At 60.8% G+C, this 12197-nt stretch overlaps 1 protein-coding gene across 1 annotated transcript; it reads left to right on the top strand.

The window, feature by feature from the left end:
* The first annotated feature begins 1551 nt into the window (after positions 1 to 1551).
* On the top strand, positions 1552 to 11509 carry SH3BP1 (SH3 domain binding protein 1). Its single transcript, XM_061988938.1, has 18 exons — positions 1552 to 1763; positions 3717 to 3759; positions 4090 to 4194; positions 5105 to 5181; positions 5467 to 5578; positions 5676 to 5752; positions 6268 to 6403; positions 7321 to 7389; positions 8021 to 8111; positions 8399 to 8541; positions 8623 to 8734; positions 8815 to 8896; positions 9273 to 9353; positions 9450 to 9566; positions 9948 to 10045; positions 10221 to 10350; positions 10507 to 10622; positions 11078 to 11509. Exons 1-18 carry the CDS (start codon positions 1702 to 1704, stop codon positions 11413 to 11415), a joined length of 1989 nt encoding a protein of 662 aa, XP_061844922.1. The 5' UTR covers positions 1552 to 1701; the 3' UTR covers positions 11416 to 11509.
* The last annotated feature ends 688 nt before the right edge of the window (positions 11510 to 12197 follow it).

Genomic DNA, 12197 nt, shown 5'->3' on the forward strand with positions numbered 1-12197 from the left:
TTCTGCTCAGCTCCCTGTTCTGCCCCACGCTGCACTTTGCGGCTCCACCACAGGCAGCACTTCCTCCTCTTCCTGCCTCTCGGAAGTGGCTCTGTGGGTTGGTTTTATTGCAGAGGTGCAAAGTGGGGGATCTGTTCTAGCAAGCAGCAGCCCATGGCTGAGAGCAGCTCTCTGATGTTACTGAATAGGAAGAGAGTTGGCCACTACCTGATACAGCCAGCAAGGGCCTGGGATGGCTTTGCTGTGTCTTTGCAATAGGTGCCTGAAGCCCCAGCCTGCTTTCAGTGACCCCATTGCCTGTCAGGAGCACCCCCAGGGCTCAGGGCTGGGGGATCAGACCTGCGCAGCCACAGCTTTAGAGCAACCTGGTGTTTCACGCATGGAGAGTGATCCTCCCTTGCCCAGTCTCCTCTTGAAACCAGCTGCCAGCAGTGCTTTGCTGTCACTGGATGCTTGCCCCCCACTGAAAAGCAGAGCCTAGCAGACCCTGCTCAGGCTTTGGGGCATTGGTGGGGTGGCCTTTCCGCCTTGTTTTCCTTTGTTGCTTGTCTCATCTGCCCACAAGCTGACTGCTTCCCATCCGAGCTCGGATCCTAGTTTCTTTGCCAGCCACCTTACCCAGCCAACAGCAGCCTCTGCCCTGCTTTGGTGCAGAAGGAGGAAAGCCCCAGCTGCAGGTAGCCAGAAACAAGCCAAGGCATACAGGAGCAAAGGTGCTGGTTGTGGTGTGAGGGGAATATTTTTAGACCGACAAAAACCAAAGAGCTGAGCCCTGGTGCAGCTGTGCAGAGAGCAGGCAGCACCCAGGCCTGGGAACCAGGAGGCTGTGGTCCCCGTGCAAGCCTGTGCTGCCGCTCGGCACTTAGCCCAGCTGCTCTGCTGCCAGAGGCTCTGCCAGCGCCAGGGGAGGAAGGGGCCTCCCCAGGGCACGAGGCAACCGCCCCGGCTACAGCTTTGCGGCAGGGAGGGAAAGCAGGGTGAGAGGTGTGAAGGGGCTGCAGGGGCAGCTTTGCTGCTGGCCCTCCCCTTCGTGTCACGACAAGGGGGGTGTATCGCAGGATTGAGGGGTGTTGGCAGCGTTTGGGTGCTGAGAAAGGGCAGGGTGAACATCAGGCACCCCGTATGCACCCCACAGCCAGCTGGCACAGCCTCGGGCTGCCCTGCAGTGCGGATGGTGGTGGGCAAGGCAAGGAGAGGAAAACACCTCCCTGGCTGGGACAGGGAGCAAGAAACAGAGCGTGGGGCTTTCACTCAGGCTCGGCGTGTGCTTGTCCTGCCTTGTTAGGTGTTTGCTGCAATATTTCCCCTTTAAGGCTGGGCTGAAGTTATTTATACTTGTGGGGTGGTGACAGGAACACAGAGCCGAGCAAGAGCCCTGAACTGCTCTTACCTGATCTGCGGTGGAGGGGAGGAGGGAGGAGGGAGGAAGCTCAGAAAAAGAGACCGAGTGACAGAGGGGAGTCCAAGGGAGGGGAAGAGAAAGCAGGCAGGGCATCCCCGGGGAGGGACGAGGGAGGGAACCAGGGGAACAAGGGAAGGAGGAAGGAGAGGAGTGAGGAGAGGTCCTGAGGGAGAAGCGAGGGGCAGAGCGGCTCCAGGGAGCCGAGGGGCTGCTGGCGTCCCATGCCAAGCATCACGGAGGGGTGCTGAGCGGGCGCAGCCGAGCGGAGCGGCTCCCGCGGTCTCCTCCGGGCTCTGAAGATGATGAAGAGGCAGTTCAATCGGATGCGGCAGCAGCTGTCCCACCCCAGCATCGCCGGCCGGTAAGGACCCCTCCGCGCCCTGCGGCGGACAGCTCCGAGGGAGCAGCGCGATGTGGCTGCTGCAGGGCTTGTGCTGGGGCCGGACTGGCTTCCCAGCGCCGGTGGACAGGGGAAAGCGGCAAACAACCTTAGAGCATCCTTAGTGCAAGTGTTCCCATGCGGCAGCGGGAAGGTTGTGTCCACCTGGAAAGAGGCCTTTCCCAAGCTTGGCTTCCCCAGGATGGGAGTGCAACGGGGAGGGACATTCCAGACATGTGCCCTTGCCTGTGTGCTGACCAGGAGGGTGTTAGGAGCTGGGACTTGCTCTCCCCAGTGAGCCCGGGGTGCCCCTCAGGAGGCAGATGCCCTACACAGCTCTAGCCACTCTGAATGCCCCGTGATGCCCTTTGAGGAGCGGAATGGGGATCCTCAGAGGACTTACAGCTTCACACAAATCCTTCTGGTCCCATCCTGCCTCTGCTGCTTCCGTATTTGTCTCCGGCTTTCCAAAGCTCTCCCTTTGCAAAACCCAGAACTGAAATTACAGGGCTGAGCCATCCCGTTCCCAGCCCCCTCGCTCCCGCTTTCTTACAGCCACCCCCTCCCATGGTACCCCAGAGCCGAGAAGCTGAGTGGTACCAAGTCCCCTGGACCGCTGAGGTCCTTCAGCCATCCCAGCACACCAGCAACAGGGAAGCACCTCTTACACCTTGGTGACCTCTTACTCTTCTTGCATTCTCCGGAGGCGAGCGTGACCCCCTTTCCTATCCCTCCTGCCTCGAGACGCCTCATCTCCACGTTAGGTTCGGTTTAAGGCCGGGCAGGTGGCGGTTTAAGGCTGGGCAGCTGGTGCGGTCCCTGAACAAGCCGTTTACCCGCTGCTGAGCCTCTCTCCCATGGGCTGTGACCTCACGTCATTTTCTCTCGCTTTCAAGCGAGCCGCCCCCGTTTCCTGCCGCTCCACCGCCTCGTCCCGCCACAGCTCTGCTGGGTGCTGGAAAGGCAGAAACGTGAACTGGGTGCTGGGGGAGAGCAGCAGCAGAAGCAGCAGAGGGGAAGCAAATGGGGTTCCTGGGTGGCAGCGATGGCAGCGAAGCGAGGTCGCCTCTATGGGAGGCGTCGGGGAGGGTTGGTGGTGATGGCAGCTGGTGAGGTCTGAATTTGGGTTTGAGCGGAATTTGCTGCAAATCAAGAGGTTTCCCCTGCAGATTCACTCCCAATATCTGCTGCAAAAACCTAGCAGAAAGCTGGTTTGCTGTAGGCATTTCTGGTGGGGCTGGCTCAGTCCCCAGCTCAACCACAAAGATAGCCCTGCTCTGGCACCGGTGGCCCAAGCCTGCAAAGGCAAGTGCCAGGCTCCAACAGCACTGCCCTGGAGACACCAGGAGTCATTAGGAGGAACTTCTGTACTGAAAGGGTTGTCAGGCATTGGAATGGGCTGCCCAGGGAGGTGGTGGACTCACCGTCCCTGGAAGTGTATAAGAGACAGGTGGATGTTGCACTTAGGGAAATGGTCTAGTGGTTGGTAAGGCTGGGACAAAGGCTGGACTCGATGACCTTAAAGGTCTCTGCCAGCTGAAACGATTCTATGATTCTACCTTCAGTGGAGAGTTGTGTGGTCAGGGGTAGAAGGTTCCACCCGCAAACTACCCACCCATGCCACAGCCCCACCAGGCACTCTGTGTCTAAGCAGCAGGCCACATCTGGATGTTTTCACTGCAGTACTGGAAGCTCTGTCTGATGGGGTGTCCACCAGCCAGCAAGGTTGCCTGCTTTGCCCTGCTCCTGCTGATCTCATCCCCCCATGCTCATTCTGCCCACAGCCTCGGGTACAACAGTCCAGGCCATAGCCAGCATCTCCTGCTCCCCAGAGCCAAAGGAGAGGCGGGTGGGAGGCATAAGGACCTGCCTTCCCAAGGGGGCTGCATGGGTGTGAGTCCCATCTGCTGATGGCTCTTTCTCCTTCCTCCACAGAGCCCAAGAAGCAACCGAGCTCCTGCCGGAAGATTTGCTGCAGGTGAGGCAGGGGCTGGGCTTGCAGGCATGTGCCTGCTTGTGCCTGGGTCTGGGAGCTTGCCCAGCCCCGCCTGCCATTTGCCCTGTGTCCAAGTCTCAGGGCTGGGATCTGCCCACGTGCCAGAGGGTGACTCCAGGAGCACAGCCTTAAGTGAATGGCAGGCTCCTGCCACGGGAAAGGGCTTCCCCAGCTGCTCACGGAGGGATGGATCTTGACCAGGAGCTGTGCTCCCTTTTTTCTGGACTGGTGATGCTCTGGGTAGCAGCAGGATACCCAACTGCACCCACGGTTGGCAAAAGATCTTCCCCAGTGCCACCTTTCTGCCTTTAGATCGAGCAGAGGATCGAGCCAGCCAAGCGAGCAGCTCACAGCGTGTCCAAGAGGCTCCAGGCCTGCCTGCAGGGACAGTGTGGCTCCGAGATGGACAAGCGAGTGGTGAGCCAAGTCCTCCCTCCACGGCCCATCCCTGTCCCCTGCCAGCAAAGCCCCTGCTTTGCAGGCTTTTCCCAAGGGTAGCCCAAAGCCCAGCCCAGATCCCATCCCCAGCAGTGGCCAGCAGCAGGTGCCAGGGTCGAGCAGAGCAGGACAGTCTCCATAACCATCACCAGCTTGCCTGGGACACCTTCCTGTGTGACCCCATCAAGGGGAACCTGCTTTACCGTTCTGTGATCCTGTGAGACTGGGGCCTCTTGGGACGGAGACGGCGTTTTTCCCTCGAACAGCCCCTCCAAAGCCCCGTTGCCCACGTCCCTTGCTGAACCCCTGTGCAGCCCTGGCAGCAGCACAGTGCAGATGGGCCCAGCGGTGCCACCGCTTCCTCCTCCTCCTTGGTTGGAACCCGCCGCCCTCTTCCCGCCCGGTACCCGCCAGCCCTCATCTGGGAAGCAAACAGGGGATGCCCCAGCACTTCCCATGGCCCCGCCATCATTCTGTGGGCTCTGCTCTTCTTGGCAACCTGACAAGCCCCAGCTTGGCTTAATTATTCTCGCTGATTAAACCTCTCCATACTTCTGAAGCCATGTCAGGGCTGGGCTTGGGGAGGGTCTCGATCAGTGTCACAGTCCTCCCCAGGGGACTATTTGGGAGAAGGCTGCAGGTTTTCTAACCAACTTACAGAGTCTTAGTGCCTTGTTCAGCTAACTGGATCGTAGCTTTGCCTGAAGAGACATCCAAAACGCCTTTCCTCAGGCTACAGGGCCCATGGGGCTGGAGTAGGGAGGGGGCAGAGGAAGATGTAGGGACCCAGCACAGGGTTGGGCCACTTTCTCCTGTGCCACGCTTCACAGGGATGGAGCTGCCACATACCAGCTCACCATCTCTTTCCTAAATCCTTGGCTCTGTGCAGAAGAAGCTGCCCTTGATGGCTCTGTCCACAACGATGGCTGAGAGCTTCAAGGAACTGGACACAGAGTCCAGCCTCGGGTAAGTGCCGGTGGGAGAAAGTACTGGGGACAACTCCAGAGGATGCCAGACCCTGGCAGAGCCACTCTCTTGGCTCAGGAACTCCCGCAGCCGAGCTGAGCTATATCAAACCCTGTCCTCAGAGCAAACACTGGCACAGGAGTGGGCCAGGACCTTCAGCCTCCAATTGCAGAAGGGGCTGGGGGCTGGCTCAGGGTTCCACGTGAGGATGAGCAAGATGGGAGTTTTGGGTCAGAGAGTGGTATGGCTCCAGCCCACAGTCATTCTATCCCTGTCCCCATGCAGGAGAGCCCTGGAGATGGGCTGCTGCATACAGAGCTCGCTGGCCAAAATCCTGGCTGAGTTTGAGATCGCCCTGGAGCGCGACGTCTTGCAGCCCCTCAACAAGCTCAGTGAGGTAGCCCTGCCTGCCCTCCTGGCTCCTCTCCCCCATCCCACCTTCCTACCTGGGCCTCCAGTCCTCCTCCACTCCCTCTGGCCCTTCTCTCCCCCAGGAGGAGCTTCCCATCATCCTAAAGCGCAAGAAGACCCTCCAGAAGCTGATCTCTGACTGGAACAGCATCAAGAGCCGGTACAGGCTCATGCAGTGGGTGGAAGGGGCCAGGGCACACGGGGGAGGGGGCAGAAAGGAAGCTGATGGCCCTGGGGAGTAAATTTCCCAGGGCTGGGGGCAAAGTCAAAGAGAGTGCCTCTGCCAAAGGCAGCCAAGTGCCCCAGTGCTGCTCGGTGTCTGACTCTTGCAGGGGAGCCCATGCCGTGCCTGGTTTCTCTGAGAGAGGGGGGCAGCTCTAGGGGGCTGGTGGCTTGAGGAATGAGGCTTTGGAAGGGTCTTGCAGACCTTGGGTGTTTTGGTCAGGCTTGCTGAGTGCCCCTTGACTTGACCAGGTTGCACCCCTTCTTCTGGGGTGGGCAGCGTCTTCTTGTGGGTGAGGGAAGTGAGAGCCACTGGCCTAGGAAACACTCTGCAGGGCAGAACTGGAGCTTGCTGTCCCTCGTGCTCTGCCCCATGCCCTTTCTGTGCACCCATCCCACACCGTGCCCCTGGCACTGAGGCCGTGAGTGTGTCTCTTCTCTCCCACCCCAAAGGCTGAACCAAGCTGCCAAGAGCTCCAGTAACAGCATTGGCACTGGCACTGGCCCAGGGGCATCTTCTGCTGCCAACAAACTGGAGGTCTTGAAGGAAGAAGAGGAGGAGGTGAAGAGGAAGGTGGAGCAGTGCAAGGTGAGAGTGTCACTCACTGTACCCTCCATGGGGCAGCTCTGTGGCTGCAGACCCGCTTCCATCCATGGTGACCTCAAACTGAGAGGAATGCAGCAAACTGGTCCCTCCAGGATCAGAAACAGGGGGATGCCCCAAGCCCAGGGGAGGATCACAGAATCACAGAACAGGAGGGGTTGGAAGGGACCTCTAGAGATCATCTAGCCCAACCCCCTGCTAAAGCAGTTTCACCTCCATCAGGTCACACAAGAAGGCATTCAGGTGGGTTTGGAAACCTCCGGAGCAGGAGATTCCACACCCTCCCTGGGCAGCCTGTGTCAGGGCTCTCTCACCTCAACACCAAAGGAGTTTTATCACATATTCAAGTGGAACCTCTTGTGTTCCAGCTTGTGCTCATTACCCCTTGTCGTGTCACTGGGCACAACAGGAAAAAAGACTCATCCCATCCTCTTGACATCCACCCTTTCTGTATTTATAAGTGTTGATGAGGTTCCCCTTCAGTCTTCTCCAGCCTAAACAGCCCCAGGTCCCACAGCCTGTCCTCATAAAAGAAGCGGAGTGAAGGATTCGGGAGCCAGCCAAGCTGGGGTCTGTGCTGGGTGGCAATGGACTCTCAAATCAGCTTTCTCTACTTCTGCCCTGTTTCTCTGAAAAGCCTGTGGGCTCAGCAGAGCTGGAGGTGCAGGGACTACTTGTGCCAGGACGCTGATCATAGAGCAGGTCGCTGCTGCTACCCAAAGGCAAGCAATGAGGGCACGGAGGAATCCCACCGCAGTCCCAGTCTGCCTCCCCATCGCACCCAGAGGCCCTAATCTGGATGACTCACAGCCCAGATGACAGGACTTTGTGAAGGTGTTTTCTCTTCCTGTGATGCCAGGGAGGAGGTGGAAGATTGCTCTTCTCTGTGTCTCCCTTCCCAGGATGAGTACATGGCTGACCTCTACCACTTCTCCACCAAAGAGGACAGCTATGCCAGCTACTTCATCAAAGTAAGTCCTCTCTCACACTCCTCCTCGGCATGTCAGCGTCTCCTGAGCTGTGTCTGAGCCCAGCCTTGTCCTCGTCCACACCAAATCCTGCACCCAGGGCAAGGGACAGCCCCAGGCACCACAGAAGCCTAAAGCTGCCGTTGCTCTGTGCGCTGGGGGTTAATGCCGCCACTAGCACCAACTGCAGAGGGGTTCATCCCAATGATCCTTCTCCTCTTCAATTTGCCCTAGAATCATAGAATCATTTCAGTTGGAAAAGACCTTTAAGATCATCAGGTCTGTCCACTAACCTCACACAGCCAAGCCCAGTAATAAACTAAACCATGTCCCTCAGCACTTCAGCTACACGGCTCTTTAATATCTCCAGGGATGGGGACTCCACCACCTCCCTGGGCAGCTCATTCCAATGCTTAACAACCCTCTCAGTGAAAAAGTTCTTCCTAAAACTTTCATCTGTCTATCCTTCACTACAGCCATTGTCTCACAGACCCAGGGCGGGTGATCCCTTGCAGCTCCCCCTTTGCCCTGTCTGTGTGTGGGTTTAATGTCCTGTGGATGGACGGGGGGGGGGGTCTCTCCAAGAGGGGCTGGTGCCAAACTGAGTGCTGTTTGCCTGTCCTCTGCCTGGCAGCTGCTGGAAATCCAAGCCCAGTACCACCGGCAGTCCCTGGGATCTCTGGACTCGGCTCTGGCAGAGCTGAAGGAAAGCCACAGCCAGACAGGTACCCACTGGCTCTCTGTGCAGCCCAGGGAAGCCTGCAGCTGAGCCCAGGGGACACAAGTGTGGCCAGGGAGGTTGGGGAAAGACATATTTCCCTTCCATATGCTGGTTGCTTCCTCCCACATTGGGCTAGTGGGCTGGGGATCGCGGCCTCAGGCGGGCTGGGGATGCTGCTTGCCCTGCCTCTGCCTCCACTAAGCCAGGAGTAAGATGTTGCCATGGATGTGGCTAAATACCGGCTGGCCCCAGCCACCACTGTCCCTCCTGACATCGCCCACCCTGTTCCAGAGCCCTCCTTGGCTGCAGACACCCCGGTGGCAGGGTACTACGGCGTGCCCCTGGAGACCCACCTCAAGAGCTTGGGCCGGGAGATCGCACTGCCCATCGAAGCCTGTGTCATGATACTGCTGGCCTCTGGCATGAGGGAGGAGGTGGGCAGCACTCCTGAACCTCGCCACAGCCACCCTCGCTCCCAAAATGCAGCATGCCTTCCCTCTTCACCCCATCCCCAGGGACTGTTCCGGGTGGGAGCAGGCGCCTCGGTGCTGAGGAAGCTGAAGAGCAGCTTGGCCAGCGGCTCCGGTGCCCTGGAGGAGTTTTACTCGGACCCCCACGCTGTGGCTGGTGGGTGACAGTGAGGTGGGAGGGGGGAAACACCCCACCGAGCAGTCCCTGCCATCCCCCAGCTCCCCCTCTCCTCCCAGGTGCACTGAAATCCTACCTGCGGGAGCTGCCCCAGCCTTTGATGACCTTCGAGCTCTACGACGAGTGGGTCAAAGTGGCCAGGTGGGTCTGGGCTTTGGGGTGGAAAAGCCTGGTGAGGCTCAAAAAGCCCTCAGTTACTCCCCCCTTCTCCATCCCTCCCGGGGCTCAGAGCAAGGCTGCTCAGACTCCTTTGCCGTGTGGGGAGATATGGGCCCACGCTCAGCAGAAATCCTTGTGCTCCAAAATCTCAGGGAGCAGCAGTAAAAGAAAAGAGCAGGTACCACAGATACCTGCCTTAGCTGCTCAGTAAAGGCAGCAGCAGAGCATCTCCATTGCCAGGGCTATGGTCTGCACAGCGTGGCCAACACTGGCCTTCCTCCTTTGCACCCTTTATCCTGTCCCTCACTGCCACAGGGAGCAGGCTGAGCTCTCTGCTCCTCCTCCTTCTCTCGTGCAGCCTAAAGGATGTCGACAGCCGTGTGGAGAGCCTGCGAGACACCTGCAGCCGCCTGCCCAGGGAGAGCTACAACAATCTGAGGTGTTTTGCAGGGACAGGGCTTCTTCAGCCCCAAGCAATCACTGTGGGCAGCTGAATCCGTACATACCATCCTCTCACCCTCCTTTTACCCCACAGGTACCTGATCAAGTTTTTAGCCAAGCTGGCCGAACACCAGGAGGTGAACAAAATGACTCCCAGCAACATCGCCATCGTGCTGGGCCCCAACCTGCTGTGGCCGCAACCGAGCGTGGGGTATGGCCTGGGGATAAGCTCCCCAGCCCTGGGCACAAACACCATGGGAAACACTGATCCAGCACACACACCTCTTCCATCCTCCAGTCCCATCCCTCGATCTTGCAGTCCCCGTGTTGCACATCCCCTTGCCAAGCAGGTATCCTCTTAGCAAAGCAGCAGAGGAGAGCCTGAGCCCCACAGCACTCGTGACACGAATGGCCTCCAACAGCACCAAAACCAGGCTTTTCAGGACAGGGAACAAGTCCCACCTCCTGCCCAACCACCCCCCTCAGCCAGGGTGTCTCCCTTTCCGGCTTCCCCCCCTCAACAATGAACAGCAAAAGGGTTAATGTCCCGAAAAATGTTTTCTGATACCTCCCCCCACGCCTATCTCTCCAGAGACCCGCTGCAACTGGACTTGGCCTCAGCCTCCTCCATCCAGGTGGTGGCTGTGGTGGAAGCCCTCATCCAGAACGCTGACACCCTCTTCCCTGGAGGTAGGGCAAGGCCTCATTCAGGGGTCCCCGGGTGAAAGGGGGAGGGAGGGCCATTCCTCCATCCCCAGGAGGAGGGAAGCAGGGGACTGCTCCAGGTCCTCGCCGTGGGGTCACTGGGCGAAGGTCTGGGTGGGACACGCTTCCTCACCACGTCTCCTCCTTTCCCTCCACCCAGAGGTGGATTTCAACGTCTCGGGCATGTTCACGCCGCCTGCAACTGAGGGCCCTGACGAGGTGGCTGCAGTGGAAGCGCTGAGCCCCGAGCCCGCTCCAGCCAGCACACACGCTCTCCCGGATGGAGAGGCGTAAGTGTGGTGGGAGCTGGGGGCTCCAGCTCCCCCAGCTCTCCCCGTGTCCTCCCGCTATCCCACCCCACGCTGGCAGCCGTACCCTCGCAGGGGGACGCGAGACCAGGACCGCCATGCCCAACCAAAGCCTGACTTGCCCCATTTTCTGCGCAGCACCTCGAGGGACAGTGAGGCCGGGTCCCAGCCGGCATGTCCAGAGGTGACCGGCCCGTCTCCCGAAGCTGTGGGGCCGCCGGCTCCCACCACGGCTGACGACACCACCCGCAAAGGTCAGGGTGCTTCAGATGGCACGGTGCTTGGGAAACGATCCCCTCTGCTCCCCAGTGCCTGCCACCTCCTCTGGTTTGCCAGAGGGTGCTGGGGGTGTCCCTGCCACCAAATGAGAGGAAGGGCCACTAGCCAGGGCGGCGTGGCCAGGATCCAGCCCCTCCTTGCATTCTCCAGCCTCACAGGTGGGACTGTGGGATGGACAAGGTAGATCCTCCATTGTCGGGCTGAACACTCCTCTGTCAAGAGCTGTCAAAGCTCATGGCCCCCTGCGAAAGGAAGAGGGTGAGAAAAGCCCTCAAAACGTGGAACGCGCTTGGGTCTCTAGCATGGGAATGGTGCACGGGGCAGTTTGTCCATCAGCCCGCCCGCCTAATGGGCCAGCACCACAACCCCCTCTACCCTGGGGACAGACCCCGGCGGAGGAGACCCCAGCCCCGCTCCTCTTCCCTTCCAGGCAAGCGCCCGGCTCCAGCCCGCCCCGTGATGCCGCCGCCCGTGGCCCAGCCCCGCAGCACGGCTCCTGCCCCCGCAGCCCCTGAGCACGCAGCCAGCCCCAAGGCCCGGCCGCGACGGCTGGTGGGGGCAGCCGGGCGAGCCCCCTGCGTCCCGCCGCCGCTCCCCCCGCAGCCCGCGCGCCGCCACAGCCGGGACGCCCCGCCGTCCCCACGGCCTCCCGCCGGCGCCGCCACGGACTGCGCCCCGGCAGCCGCGGACCAGGGGACGCCGCAGCCCGCCGGAGGAGGGAGCCCCTTGGCCACACCACCACCCGCGGGACAGCCCTCGGAGAACTGAGCGGGGTGGGCGGCACGGGAGCACCGCGGGGCCGGGAGACGGGGTCCGGTGGGCGCTCTGGCAAGGCCAGGGACAACGCCTCAGAGTTGGCACGCTCCTCCATCTTAACCCTCTAGCTTGACCTTACATCTTGACCGAGCGCCAGCTGGAGGCCCTCGCTCTCCCGTCTCCGCAGAGCCTTCCTCCTCCTCGCTCCGGTCACGGGGCGAGACACCCCCTTGGGACCCCGGGAGCAGGGCGCGGGAGTCTCCCCATACCCCAAGGGCAGGAGGGGCCGAGGGGCAGAGGATCCCAGGCACTGGCCGCAGTTTCTGGGCAGGGTGGCTCCACGGGGCCGACTGCAGGTACGTGCCCACAGCCCCGTGTGCCCCGTTAAACCGCGCTGTCCCGGGACACGCGCGCACACCTGTATCTGAATGTGTATCTGAATGTGCATCTGCAGACATTTTGCAACTGAAGTGGTTAAACAGTTGGTGTCAGTCACAGGTAGGCGTGAGCCCCAGGGGCCAGAGCCCGCCCGCCTCGCAGCCTGCAGCGGGCAGCAGGGAACGGGAGCTCCCCGGGCAAGCCAAGGCGGAGGGGGCCGGCGCGGCAGAGCGGGAGCGCGGCGGGGACCGGGCCGAGGGGCAATGGCGGCGCCGCCGCCCGCAGGCCCCGCCGGCCAGCAGGGGGCGCCCCGCCGCCGCGCCGTCAGCCGCGGGAGGCGGTGTCCGGGGCAGCCAATGGGCGAGCGCGCTCAGGCGGCGGCGCGGCTGTCGCTTCGGGAGCCGGCCGGCCGCCCC

This window comes from Colius striatus, chromosome 1 (genome assembly GCF_028858725.1).
Source record: "Colius striatus isolate bColStr4 chromosome 1, bColStr4.1.hap1, whole genome shotgun sequence".
In the NCBI taxonomy this organism is placed as follows: Eukaryota; Metazoa; Chordata; class Aves; order Coliiformes; family Coliidae; genus Colius; species Colius striatus.

What these genes read in the sequence shown, in the direction of transcription:
- SH3BP1 (XM_061988938.1), top strand. Translation starts at nt 1,702, where the DNA reads ATGATGAAGAGGCAGTTCAATCGGATGCGGCAGCAGCTGTCCCACCCC. An exon ending in CCGAGATGGACAAGCGAGTG is followed by an intron (nt 4,195 to 5,104) that starts GTGAGCCAAGTC and finishes GGCTCTGTGCAG; the next exon opens with AAGAAGCTGCCCTTGATGGC. An exon ending in GGAAGGTGGAGCAGTGCAAG is followed by an intron (nt 6,404 to 7,320) that starts GTGAGAGTGTCA and finishes CTCCCTTCCCAG; the next exon opens with GATGAGTACATGGCTGACCT.